Consider the following 13920-nt stretch of genomic DNA (forward strand, 5'->3'; position numbering starts at 1 on the left):
GATGTATTTTATCAAAGTAATGGTTGAACTGAAATGTAGTTAAGAAGAAGTATATTAATAGTGAAGTACAATTAAGAAGAAGCATATTAATAGTGAAATAATTATGAAGCTCTAACTTAAAATGATTTTTTTATTCATATCAAACTTAATAATGCAAACACGTTGGCATTTGGCAATAACAAAAGTCCCTTTAGAAACACAGTTTACAAAGACTCATAATTTAGTCTCTAGAAACATGAAATAGCAATAGGTGTAAATATATGGTACAAACTACTAATAATTATCAATAGCTTTATTAACATTAATCAGTCCATGCAGAATGTAGGCACCCTATGTATAGAAATGAGCAAACCAGTGATATTTTAGGGAGCATGCTAGCATATTATGGTGCAACTACTAATAATTATAAATAGCTTTATTAAATAACCAGTCCATGCAGAATGTAAGCACTATATATATATATATATATATATATATATATAAATGAGCAAACCAGTGATATTTTAGGGAGCTGGCTACACAACCCAAAACACTGTTGCTGCATGTAGGTTTTATTTTATTTGCATTTTATCTTATATTTTGGAAGTGTACATCCAGATTTTTCCCCCTTTAATTTTCTTTGGGTTCCCCTAAGCTATAGCTTGCTTAGCTCATAAGGAAATCCGGCCCTGGTTCTGGGGGCTCCTGCCCTCCGTGCTTCGAGTGCCCGTCCCTGAGACCCTCGGACACTTTCCCCGCGGGCAGAGAGTCCTTTGCAGCTCCGCTCCGACAGAGGCTGGTTGAGCGCTGCCCCCTGGACTACACTTCCCAGAGTGCACCGCGCGCGGGGAGAAGCCCGGCCTGGAGCGCGGACCGGGCCTTCGCCGCCTCCCGGGGCCTCCAGCGGCCTTGCCCGCGCGCCCGCCCGCATGGAGAGCCCCGCCGCCACCTTCAGCCTGGCCTACGTGGTGCTGGCCGTCTGCTTCGTCTTCCCGCCCAACGAGTTCCACCTGGCCGGGCTGACGGTGCAGAACCTGCTAGGCGGCTGGCTGGGCAGTGAGGACGCGGCCTTCGTCCAGTACCACCTCCGGCGCGGCGCCGCCACTCTCCTGGCCCACGCCCTGCTGCCCCTCGGTGCGTGAGCGGGAGGCAGGGAGAGGGGGCTGCGGGGGGAGGAGGGGAAGGGCGGGCCCCTCACCACTTGCCCTTCCATTTACTTATTTCTTTGGATTATTATTATTATTTATTTATTTGGATTAGTATTATTATTATTTACTTATTTGGATTATTATTATTAATAATAATAATAATAATAATTTTTATGGATCATTATTATTTATTTCTCTGGATTATTATTATTATTTATTTCTCTGGATTATTATTATTATTATTTAATTTGGATTATTATTATTATCATCATCATCATCTTTCTATACTGCCCCTTACGGTCCAGTGCCAGGGTATAAGCCACACAAGCTATAGCTTAGCGCCCCACTCTCTTGGGGGCCCCTAAAATTTTATTATTATTATTAATTTTTATGGATTATTATTATTTTTATTTATTTCTTTGGATTATTATTATTTATTTCTTTGGATTATTATTTATTTCTTTGGATTATTATTATTATGATTATTTATTTCTTTGGATTATTATTATTATTGTTATCATCATCATCATCTTTCTATTCTGCCCCTCACGGTCCAGTGCCAGTGTATAAGCCACACAAGCTATAGCTTAGAGCCCCACTCTCTTGGGGGCCCCTAAAAACGTTTAAAGGGAAAACATTGTATTTCACTATTAATATAAAAAAAATTCCTTCCAGTAGCACTTTAGAGACCAACTAAGTTTGTTATTGGCATGAGCTTTCGTGTGCATGCACACTTCTTCAGATGCCAGTGTGGTGCCTTCTATAGTTCTAGTTACAGGTAGGTAGCCGTGTTGGTCTGCCAATTTTATTTTGTTTCGACTACGGCAGACCAACATGGCTTGTTGTTGTTGTTTAGTCGTTAGTCGTGTCCGACTCTTCGTGACCCCATGGACCAGAGCACTCCAGGCCCTCCTGTCTTCCACTGCCTCCCGCAGTTTGGTCAGACTCATGCTGGTAGCTTCGAGAACACTGTCCAACCATCTCGTCCTCTGCCGTCCCCTTCTCCTTGTGCCCTCCCATCTTTCCCAACATCAGGGTCTTTTCCAGGGAGTCTTCTCTTCGCATGAGGTGGCCAAAGTATTGGAGCCTCAGCTTCAGGATCTGTCCTTCCAGTGAGCACTCAGGACTGGTTTCCTTCAGAAGGGATAGGTCTGATCTTCTTGCAGTCCATGGGACTCTCAAGAGTCTCCTCCAGCACCATAATTCAAAAGCATCAATTCTTTGGTGATCAGCCTTCTTTATGGTCCAGCTCTCACTTCCATACATCACTACTGGGAAAACCAAAGCTTTAGCTATACGGACCTTTGTTGGCAAGGTGATGTCTCTGCTTTTTAAGCTGCTGTCTAGCTTTGTTATTGCTTTTCTCCCAAGAAGCAGGCATCTTTTAAATTCATGACTGCTATCACCATCTGCAGTGATCATGGAGCCCAGGAAAGTAAAATCTCTCACTGCCTCCATTTCTTCCCCTTCTATTTGCCAGTAGATGATGGGCCCAGTAGCCATGATCTTCGTTTTTTTGATATTGAGCTTCAAACCATATTTTGCGCTCTCCTCTTTCACCCTCATTAAAAGGGTGAAACCAACACGGCTACCTACCTGTGGCTAGAACTATTAATATACTTCTTCTTAATTGTATTTGAGTTCAACCATTACTTTGATAAATTACATATTTTGTTATGTGCAAATGGCTTTAGATACCTATTCGGTCCATAAATTACCATATAGCATACGTTCAACACAAAAAACAGCAGCAATTTGTTGTTGAAAAAGGACAGCTGGACATATAAAGAGCCCCATTACCTTCAGTAGCATAGGGCCTCATCAAACCTAAATGCGGCCCTGCCCTCACCCCAGGATCACAGGGTGGTTTGCAATATTAAAAGCGCAAAAATGCAGGACATTCTGTGAACGTCCCTGAGACCTCTGGGTAAAGGGCAGGGATGTAAATTAAATAAATGAAATAAAAATAGCAACAAACAAAAACAATGCCCTCCACCATTGGAAAGTCCAGTGATGGCTGAATCAAGCCAAAGTCCTGGGAAAGGAATGTTTTTGCCTTCGCGAAGGCATTCCCCATCTTTAGGAGTCTGGGGAGAGGGCCCCACGAACATGTGCGCTGGGGAAAAGTTCCTAAGCAGTTGCTCCCTTTTTTCTGTTTCTCCTTCGCTGCTCTCTCTTCTCCTCTCTACACCTGTATCCCTATAAAAACTAAGCCTGCCATGTAAGGTTTTGCTTTGCTCGTTTGCTTTGAGACGCATGTAAAAGAGATGGTTGGAAGGGAAGTTCAAGTAGGGTTCTCTCTTTCCCCTCCACAGCTGTCAAACGTCCCTTATTTGGCAGGACAGTCCCTTATCCCAGCGCCATGTCCCGCTGCTGTCCCTTATTTATGATGTCCCTTAAATAAGCTACTGAAGGTAATGGGGCCCTTTCTATGTCTAAATGTCCTTGGTCAACAACAAATTGTTGCTGTTTTTGTGTGTTGAATATATGCTATATGGTAATTTATGGACCTAAAGCCATTTGCATGCAACAAAATATGTATTTTATCAAAGTAATTGTTGATCCCTTATTTTGGCTGCTGATCCCTTATTTTCGAGGCTGCTGGTCCCTTATTTTCAAATCTCTAAGTTGACAGCTATGTTCCCCTCCCTGACTACCCTATCACAGTGTAGATAAGGCACAGTTTTCCGGGGATGAAAGTGCGGCAGGGGGAAGAGCGTTTACAATGAGAGAAGGATATGTGGAAGTTCAATGTCTGAAATGTGAACTGTCAAGATGTTAGGTTCTTGTTGGAAGCTTTAAGTAACACCTACGCGTCAAGGGACGCGGGTGGCGCTGTGGGTTAAACCACAGAGCCTAGGGCTTGCCAATCAGAAGGTCGGCGGTTTGAGTCCCCGCGACGGGGTGAGCTCCCATTGCTCGGTCCCTGCTCCTGCCAACCCAGCAGTTCGAAAACATGTCAAAGTGCAAGTAGATAAATAGGTACCGCTCTGGTGGGAAGGTAAACAGCGTTTCCGTGCACTGCTCTGGTTCGCCAGAAGCGGCTTAGTCATGCTGGCCACATGACCTGGAAGCTGTACGCCAGCTCCCTCAGCCAATAAAGCGAGATGAGCACGCAACCCCAGAGTTGTCCGCAACTGGACCTAATGGTCAGGGGTCCCTTTACCTTTACCTTTACATGTATGTCAGGTTATTTTCTCTCTTTCCTAAAAGTACTTTTCTTCTCCCTTGCAGGTTACTATGCTGGCATGTGCTTTGCGGCACCCGAGAAACAACTTTGCAGTTTTTATCAGGCTCCAGAAAGCTGGAGAGTCTTTTTATTGTTGGCTCTTCTTGCCCCAACCATTGCTGGTATCCTGATATATTACTGGTCACGAAATGGCTGGAATAACCACCCATTAGTCAAGACGCTTTCCCTTTATGCCCTCCCACAGTCAGGCTGGAGGGCAGTGGCTTCCTCTATCAACATAGAATTCAGGAGGATTGACAAGTTTGCTACGGGAGCCCCGGGAGCCCGAGTAATTGTTACAGACACCTGGATCATGAAAGTGACCACATACTGTCTACATATTGCGCAGCAGCGAGACATCTTTCTAACTGTGGTGGACTCCAGACAGCATGAACTCTTGCCAGACTCAAACATGCCTGCACAGTTCCTCACAATTCGTGTTGCCAGTATTAATCCTCATGTGAAACCTTTTACTATCCGGTAAAATGGGCATTTTTTTAAAGTTTTGTCAATGTGATCTCAATACAATATTCCACTATCTCTTGGTTAGAGCTGTTTTTTTAAAGCAAGATTGCCTATATGTGATAATTTGGTACAATTTATTTCAATTAAATATATTCAGAGCTCAGGAAAACTTGGGTAAACATAAGATTTTAAGAGGCTTTAAAGGTCTCTATTGCCTGTTGCTCACAAGTTACTCAAGTGAGGCCATTCCAGAGGATGGGTGCTATCGCCAAGAAGGCCTGTTTCCATCAAGTGACAATCTGTTGGCTGTGAAACAGCCAATAGGATCTCCTCTGATCATAAAGATTGGCTTGGTTTGTACTTGTGGGAGGTGGGCTGCTAAGCATCCTGGTCCCAAGTTGTTTTGGGCTTTAAATAGCCACAAAACCTTGAACTTAACCAATGCAGATACTGTACTTTTAACACTGGTATATTATGTTGGACACCTGAGTGTTTGCCCGAGTGTTAGACACCTGAGTGTTTTCCCTAGCATAGCTTGAACCACTTAATGGCAGGATATCAGTGTTCAACCTAGTCATTTTAAAAGTGCTTTTCAAATCAATGGAGGAGACTTTAACAAAACATTTCCCTCCAGTTTGTGGAGGCACAAATGAATACATAAAACGTTGTGAGTCATATGCAAACTCATTTGATGCTAGTGAGAGTTTTCAGTCATCTAAGACATTTAAATAACCCACTGAAAAACAAAAGTTGAAATTTGGTTGTGATTTTTTTATATAATATGCTGCAAAAACAGTATGGATTTGTTTGTTCCTAGTCTGTAATTAAAATGAGATAAAAGTAGCCTTGGTATTTGAGACTGTGTCTCCTTTCTATAAAGCTCACGTATAAAATACAAAGTACAATTTCTTTTACACTTGCAAATGGCTGATATGAAACTCTATCTGTCTTAGGCTGAATTCAACAGAATATGGCGAACTGAGAGAAAAGCTCCATGCTCCCATCCGTAATGCTGCTAATGTGGTCATACATCAGAGCCTCAGTGACTTGTTTCTGGAAACCTTTACCTCTTTGGTAGAGACTAATCAGGCATACAGTGTTTCAAGCAATCAGGTAGGTTCAAGATTGGAGATTATAACTTATTTTTTCGTGTTGCCTTTATTTCACAGTTGGTGGAGTGTGGGCAAGTTGGTAGATTATGACTAAACCTAGAGTATGTTGCCAAATACCAGCTTCCCTGTTGAATATAAATAGCCTCAGGTTAATTGATAAGAATTAATTGATAAGAGTTAATTGATAAGAGGTTAATTGGTAAGAGTTAATTGATAAGAATAATGATCTGTTGTGAGCTTGACGGAAGTGTACAAAAGATGAGCTTTCCTGCTTTGGCTCATCTTCCTTTTTCTTTTTCTTTTTTCTTTTCTTTTATCTTTCCCATAGTTGCTTATGTTCTGTGTTATGTACTTTGATATTTTTTGTAGTTTTTGTAGTTTTTCCCCATTACTATTAAGGAATTTTCCTTTGTAATGTTGGTTGTCTATATTTATATGTACCTGTTTATATGTACCTGTTAAAAGCAAAATAAAAGTTATTAAAAAAAAAAATAGCCTCAGGTGACAAGATCTGCTTCATATCTTCTGAAGTGCCGTATTTTTCGCTCTATAGGACGCACCCAACCATAGGACGCACCTTGTTTTAGAGGGGGAGAACAAGAAAAAAAATTCTCCCCCTCTCTGCTCAGCGCCCCTTCAGCGAAGCGGCAGGAGAAACGGAGCCCCTTCCATTTCTCCTCCCGCTTGGCTGAAGGGGCGCTGCGCAGCTCTCCCTCTCTGCTGAAGCCAGGAGAGTCTTGCTCTCCCAACTTCAGCAAAAGGAACCTGAAGCCTTCGGAGCGCAGCGCGAGTTCCCACTGCGCTCCAAAGGCTTCAGGCGGCTATCCCTGAAGCCTGGAGAGTGAGAGCTCTCCCTCTGCGCTTTGGAGCTTCGCGTTGCTATCACTGAAGCCAAGGAGCCTGCATTCGCTCCATAGGACGCACACACATTTCCCCTTAATTTTTGGAGGGGAAAAAGTGCATCCTATAGAGCGAAAAATATGGTATATCTTAAGCATGCACTTGGCCATTTAAAAACCAATATTTTGCATATAGCAAGTTCAGCAATGGGGACAATATCCAACTAAACTACACAGTTCCACTAATACGAGCACTTCTTGCTGCACAGCAGAACATTCCTCCCCTCTTCTCAAGTATCCCCTAAATTTGACTGGGGGAAGCTCAGAACCTATTTGGTGAATGTGCAAGGAAAGGAGAGGAATTTCTGCTGCACAGCCAAAAGTGCAAGCAGAACTGTTCAGTTGAATTCCATCTACTATAAGTTTTTAGTATCCCTGTGTGAGTGACTGAAACAGGCTGTAGTGAAGTTGGGAACTTTCAGCAAGTTAAAACTTTGGCTCATGCCAAAGGAGAGCATTATGGGAGAGCCAAACACTATAGAATTCTGGGAAAGTGTATCTGGTTCTTTAATTGCCGAATTTTTGTCTTCAGAAGTGTAAATTGGGTGTCTCCTTTCTCAGTAGGAAAGGGGGTTTCTAGTTGATTTGTGCTTCTTGACACCTGGCTGTCCTGGTGGATTCAGTGTGAATGGGTCATCTGGTTAATTTCCAACTCTAAGAATCTTTTTGTCTGTGGGAATGCTTTAATCTTCAAGGCCCCTCTGATAAACAGGATTCAGCTGGTGTCTCCTAACAAGTCTGAGTTATTGTTCTTCTATCTAACCATTGGCTAATTGCTAATTAATCTAAAGAACTGATTGGCTTTTGAGGGGACTGTAGAAAATTTCCTTCCACAAACTTCCAGTTTGTTTATTTTTGGATCCAATCCTTTATCTAGATGTGTGTCCTTTGTTGTGACTGGTTCTTTGGGCATTGACAGTTCAGGGAGGTTCAGGGTTTTCAGTTGCAAAGGCCTGCTTTGGAAGCATTTTGGAAACAGTTTTGGAAGCCGAAAGGAGACAGAATAGTTCCTCCAAAGTTGCCACAAGCAAAAAAAGAACCCCATGTATTTCCCTTTAGCTTTTTAAAGAAATGTTCTAGTACTGCTGGAAAGATTGCTTCTGTCGACAGGTGTCTTTTGTACAGGTACTGTAATGAGCTGGGATTACAGGTAAAATCTCTCCCTTACAGCAGGTGCTTCTAATCTCAGCTCATTACATACAGTGAAGATACCAGGTAGCCTGGTATAGGGGATCAAATACTTATTTTACTCATTATAATGCCCATCAATCTCTGACTTGTGTCTTCTGGGTTTCTGGGGGTTTTCCTGTTGTTGTTCTGTCTCTCACAGCTACAATAAACCTACCATTAAAATTATGGACTGCTCATTTCTTCGTCAGAGGGCAAACGGGCAAATTTATCAGGGGATCAAATACTTTTTTCCTTCACTGTATGCATAGCTAGGCTTGTAAAAATTATGCATCTTCTACGTGAGCCAACTGTTTACTCAAATGTAAGTCCAAGCGGCTTCATTGGGATTTACTTCCAAGGAAATGTATCTTGGATTGTGGTTTTTAAGGCATTAAAAATATTTTCAAAGTCATTTTGAAAAACACTTGCTGGAAATTCAGCTGATGGGAGGAGTTCTCCTTCAGTGGGTGTCAAAAAGCTTTAAAACTTTTACTGAAAATGTTCAGGGGGTGGGGAGCTTATAGCTAAGTAGACAGATTGGTAAGAAAGACTCGCCTCTAAATAGAATAACAGCTTTTTCCAAGGAACAGCTAGCTTTGTTGTTGTTGTTGTTTTGTCATTTAGTCATGTCCGACTCTTTGTGACCCCATGGACCAGAGCACACCAGGCACTCCTGTCTTCCACTGCCTCCCGCAGTTTGGTCAAACTCATGCTGGTAGCTTCAAGAACACTGTCCAACCATCTCGTCCTCTGTCACCCCCTTCTCCTTGTGCCCTCCATCTTTCCCAGCATCAGGGTCTTTTCCAGGGAGTCTTCTCTTCTCATGAGGTGGCCAAAGTATTGGAGCCTCAGCTTCAGGACCTGACCTTCCAGTGAGCACTCAGGGCTGATTTCCTTCAGAATGGATAGGTTTGATCTTCTTGCAGTCCATGGGACTCTCAAGAGTCTCCTCCAGCACCATAATTCAAAAGCATCAATTCTTTGGCGATCAGCCTTCTTTATGGTCCAGCTCACACTTCCATAAATCACTACTGGGAAAACCATAGCTTTAACTATACAGACCTTTGTTGGCAAGGTGATGTCTCTGCTTTTTAAGATGCTGTCTAGGTTTGTCATTGCTTTTCTCCCAAGAAGCAGGCATCTTTTAATTTCGTGGCTGCTGTCACCATCTGCCTCCATTTCTTCCCCTTCTATTTGTCAGGAGGTGATGGGACCAGTGGCCATGATCTTTGTTTTTTGATGTTGAGCTTCAGACCATATTTTGAGCTCTCCTCTTTCACCCTCATTAAATGGTTCTTTAATTCCTCCTTGCTTTCTGCCATCAAGGTTGTGTCATCTGCATATCTGAGGTTGTTGATATTTCTTCCAGCAATCTTAATTCCGGCTTGGGATTCATCCAGCCCAGCCTTTCGCATGATGAATTCTGCATATAAGTTAAATAAGCAGGGAGACAATATACAGCCTTGTCGTACTCCTTTCCCAATGCCTTGCTGTGGCGAAGGGGCTTGAATAACTCGGAGAAGCTATGAGCAGGGCCACCCAAGATGGACAGGTCATAGTGGTTGTTTTGACTAAACGCGATCCACCTGGAGCAGGAACCGGCAAGCCACTCCAGTATCCCTGCCAAGAAAACTCCATGGACAACAGCTAGCTAGATGTGATGAATTTAAAATTCACCATGCGTTTACATTTTCTCATGAGTGGCAGAACCCGGGTGCAGATGACTTTTACCCAGTAACAGCCTAAGGTGAGAACACCCCAAAATTATGCCACTAGGTGGCGATTAAATTTGTGGCAATCATTTGTGTTAACATTGACCGAAAGAATTAGTTGGTTACTTCAGACAGATCATTAGTTTCTTTCTCTCCCCCCCCCCTTCTTTTTGTGTTCTTATGACATCCTGTCAAGTGTCATGTACATTGATGGCACTATATATTAAATAAAACATAATAATTATATTGTGACATATTTTTTCCTCTCTCTGTCTGCAGGAGCTAGACCCATGCATTGGGTGTATGCAAACTACTGCAAATGTCAAGCTTCTGAAGAATTGTCAAGAGCTGAATGAAGGCGAGTGCCAACAATGCTACTGTCGTCCCATGTGGTGCCTGACTTGCATGGGCAAATGGTTTGCCAGCCGGCAAGACCAGCAGCACCCAGAAACCTGGCTTTCAAGCCGCGTGCCTTGCCCAACCTGCAGAGCCAAATTCTGCATTTTAGATGTTTGTGTTATACGATGAACAGGTCCCGGAACACTCCTTTAATCTGAATCTACTTCAAAGGTGGATGAATCCACCTGCTGTTTACCTTTTATTATTCTGTTCATGGGGACTTTCTGTTGGTTGTCTTTCTGATTATTTTCTATTGGTTCAGTTTTTTAATTGCTGCAACCAAACAACGGAAAATGATTATTTTCACCAGCTTTGGCTACTCCCTTTGGTTACATTAAATATTGAGTGATAGTTTAGAATTGCATCAGACCTCTACTGAAGCAGAATTAGGGAACCCTGTGGCCTTCAAAGCTGTCCTTTCCACTAGTGGAACAGGGAAGAGGCAATTTCCATTGATTACGCTGCCTCCTCCCATCTGCTTTGGAGGGTTGGGAGAAACACAGGGGTGAGGGGGTGGGTTGCCAGAAATAGTCTCCCCACATAACCTAGCAGTGGAGGGAACAGTTCTGGCCACTATCTTCACGAGACCTGTTCAGGTTGAAATATGTAGCACAAAATGGGGTGATCATCAATTTAACTTTTTTGAGCAATACAGCCAATCAGTTCAGCTCTTGGCTACATAGCATATTAGAAGAAGAAGGAGGAGCCCATCTGCTCAGTAGTGGTTGGGGGCTTGCCTATTAAATAATACATAACCAGTCTCATCTGGGCTGGTGAACTGATCACAATTGTATTATGTCTGAAATCAGAATAAAAGTCGCAGTATAAAAGTACATGTGTTAAGGTTTCAGGAATCTAGTATTAGACGGATGCTTTCTCTCTTGAAACAAAAGTCTCAAATACTTGCCCTGTTATAGAACATCTGATTTTGCAAGAATAAATGTTCTATGGGCTTTCCCCCTTTTAAAGTTTATTAAATAAGATGTATAAGTACCATAGTTGGCTGGGATTCTGGGAAATATGGGACAATTTCTGTTAGTCATGGAATATGTATCAGAAAATCTTTAGGTCAGAACTTTTTAATGCTTGTTGCTGCCCCAGCTTCTAAAGCTTGGGATTCAGATGAGACGCCAAATAGACCAATTGTGCATGAGATACAAACTATTGTAAATAGATTAGTATCTTAAAATGCAATCATATTACTTTGTAAATCAATATTAATCTTTATGGGATCTCTGCACTTGCTTTTCCTTGATCTTCAGAGGCCTCCCGTTATTAAATGAGAAGGATGACACTTCACTTACCCTTAATGTGTATGGAATTGAACTTCACTTATTTAAAATGCCTGCTGATTGGATTTCCCCTATCCCCCCTCCGTAACTTGTTTTCACATGTATGAGATATGTTCTTAACCTTACTAACCTTGAGGCTAGTCTAGCTGACATGCAGTTACTATTCTTCCTACTACTACCATGTGGGAAAAATACAACAAGCCATAGTAAGTCTGTTTACATTCAATTCCAGGAAACAAGAACACTTGACCACTGTCTTATAAATTGAAACATAATTCTGATCTGTTGCTCTTATTAAGGCAGTGCCTTGTGGTCTCATTATACAAGGGGCAGGTTTCCCTGAGCATTTTGAACTCCAGTAGAACCCAGTTGGGACGTGGGTGGCTCTGTGGGTTAAACCAGAGCCTAGGGCTTGCCAGTCAGAAGGTCAGCAGTTCGAATCCCCGCGACGGGGTGAGCTCCCGTTGCTCGGTCCCTGCTCCTGCCAACCTAGCAGTTCGAAAGCACGTCAAAGTGCAAGTAGAAAAATAGGTACCGCTCCAGCGGGAAGGTAAACGGCGTTTCCGTGCGCTGCTCTGGTTCGCCAGAAGCGGCTTAGTCATGCTGGCCACATGACCCAGAAGCTGTACGCCGGCTCCCTCAGCCAATAAATTGAGATGAGCCCCGCAACCCCCAGAGTCGTCTGCGACTGGACCTAATGGTCAGGGGTCCTTTTACCTTTACTAGCACCCAGTTGCCATCTGGGTGTACACCATTAGGCTGGAGCTGCTATCTGCCTCTAATGCATTTGTACTATTCCAGCAGGAGCAGAGGAACAAGTCCCTATGGATTACCCCTATGTATTGCCTCGGTAGACAAGGTCACAGTGGTTATCAGGGTTGTGAAAACATGGGTTGCATCTGCATTGCTATTTTGTTGGTCTATGCCCTGAATATTTCCTTTGATAGATGCCTCTGCCTAGGTGCCTTACAAGTACCTGTGCGTCTTGTAGAGCAACCCACTGGAGGGGAACCAGAAGCAGGCATTGATCTGCAGTTTCAACTCTCTTGTCTTCCACTCGCTTGGTAGTGATTTAAATTGGAGGATTATCCAGCTCTTGCTTGTGGGATCACCCTGCGTTTTTGCCGGAGGGTTGTTCAAAAATTGTTTTGTGTTCTGTTATTTTGCCATTGTACACTATTTCCCCAGCTACCCCCATGGAAATTGGGCAAAGACTCTGCACTGTGAAGAGACATGCAATTCTAGTTCTCAACTGTTATGGGTAACTGCCATGGGGCAACTGCCTCTTTCCTCAGTATTGATCCTTCACTCTGGCAAGTAACTCATGTTGTGATCTTTTAGTGGGTCTTTGAGGGTGCTCTGAAGGAGGATCCACTCTGAAGGATTGGCAGGGACACACTGTAAGCATTTCTCCAACATCTGTTTCTTGTATGAAATAAAAGATCATGTCCAGGGTCCTCTGTAATACTACCTTCTTTGTCCATCCCCACCCCCAGATGTATTGCAACCTTCCATGTTTTTTCACTTCCTTAGTATACATAAACTCATTTTTGTTGCTTCTGTATTTGCTTGTTATGGATAATTAGCAATGCACAAACCCTCCAGGCAGAAGAGTGTGTGTGTGTGTGTCTCCCAGCTCCTGCCAACCTAGCAGTTCGAAAGCACATTAATGCAAGTAGATAAATAGGTACCGCTGCAGCGGGAAGGTAAACGGGGTTTCCGTGCACTCTGGTTTCCGTCATGGTGTGCCATTGCGCCAGAAGCTGTTTAGTCCTGCTGGCCACATGACCCAGAAAGCTGGGGACAAATGCTGGCTCCCTTGGTCTAAAAGTGAGATGAACGCCGCAACCACAGTTTCCTTTGACTGGGCATAACCATCCAGGGGTCCTTTACACTGTCCGTGTGTATGTGTGTGTGTGAGAGAGAGAGAGAGCACACAAGTGTTCTTCTGGATATTCAGGGTCCCTTAGTTTCACTGATGTAATCAAAACAATTCTCTGGGCTTCCTGGGACTTAATGTTCTTTCTGGTTTAGATGAACCACTTAAGGATTGAAGAATTCCTCTTATCCCTTGCTTGCTGGGTGCCTTTTGACAATGCCACCAACTCTCGTCTCCCTGGTGTTTCTGTGACTTGAGTCAGCTGCTCTGCAGTTACTCTCCTTGCCTGACTTGCCTGTACTGCTTATTGCCTCAATGTAAGGACATGATTTGGTAATCACATGGCTGTGGTCCCATGGAAACGAGGAAATTATCTCCGTGCCAGTAATATTGCCAGAATTGTACTATCCATGCACAAAGACAGTGCAATCATCACTGGGGTGATCGTCAAGGATTGCAGGAGTACTTTCTTAAATAAATGGGAATTTTAAGGGGAGGGGAACAAAAAAAAACTCAATAAGGACTAAGTATGCTCAGTAGTGGGACGCGGGTGGCGCTGTGGGTTAAAGCACAGAGCCTAGGACTTGCCGATCAGAAGGTCGGTGGTTCGAATCCCCGCGACGGGGTGAGCTCCCG

At 43.3% G+C, this 13920-nt stretch overlaps 1 protein-coding gene across 1 annotated transcript; it reads left to right on the plus strand.

Annotated features, from left to right (window-relative positions):
- Positions 1–849: 849 nt before the first annotated feature.
- On the plus strand, positions 850–12969 carry TMEM129 (transmembrane protein 129, E3 ubiquitin ligase). Its single transcript, XM_081005745.1, has 4 exons — positions 850–1113; positions 4362–4836; positions 5775–5934; positions 9994–12969. The coding sequence occupies exons 1-4, from the start codon at positions 909–911 to the stop codon at positions 10240–10242; spliced, it is 1089 nt and encodes a 362-aa protein (XP_080861871.1). The 5' UTR covers positions 850–908; the 3' UTR covers positions 10243–12969.
- The last annotated feature ends 951 nt before the right edge of the window (positions 12970–13920 follow it).

Source organism: Podarcis pityusensis, assembly GCF_964106645.2.
Source record: "Podarcis pityusensis genome assembly, chromosome: 5".
Classification (NCBI taxonomy): domain Eukaryota; kingdom Metazoa; phylum Chordata; class Lepidosauria; order Squamata; family Lacertidae; genus Podarcis; species Podarcis pityusensis.

Bases quoted from the DNA above. Each gene is read 5' to 3' on its own strand.
- TMEM129 (XM_081005745.1), top strand. From the start codon at position 909: ATGGAGAGCCCCGCCGCCACCTTCAGCCTGGCCTACGTGGTGCTGGCC. The intron at 4,837-5,774 runs GTAAAATGGGCA...TATCTGTCTTAG, and splicing joins GTGAAACCTTTTACTATCCG to GCTGAATTCAACAGAATATG. The intron at 5,935-9,993 runs GTAGGTTCAAGA...CTCTGTCTGCAG, and splicing joins ACAGTGTTTCAAGCAATCAG to GAGCTAGACCCATGCATTGG.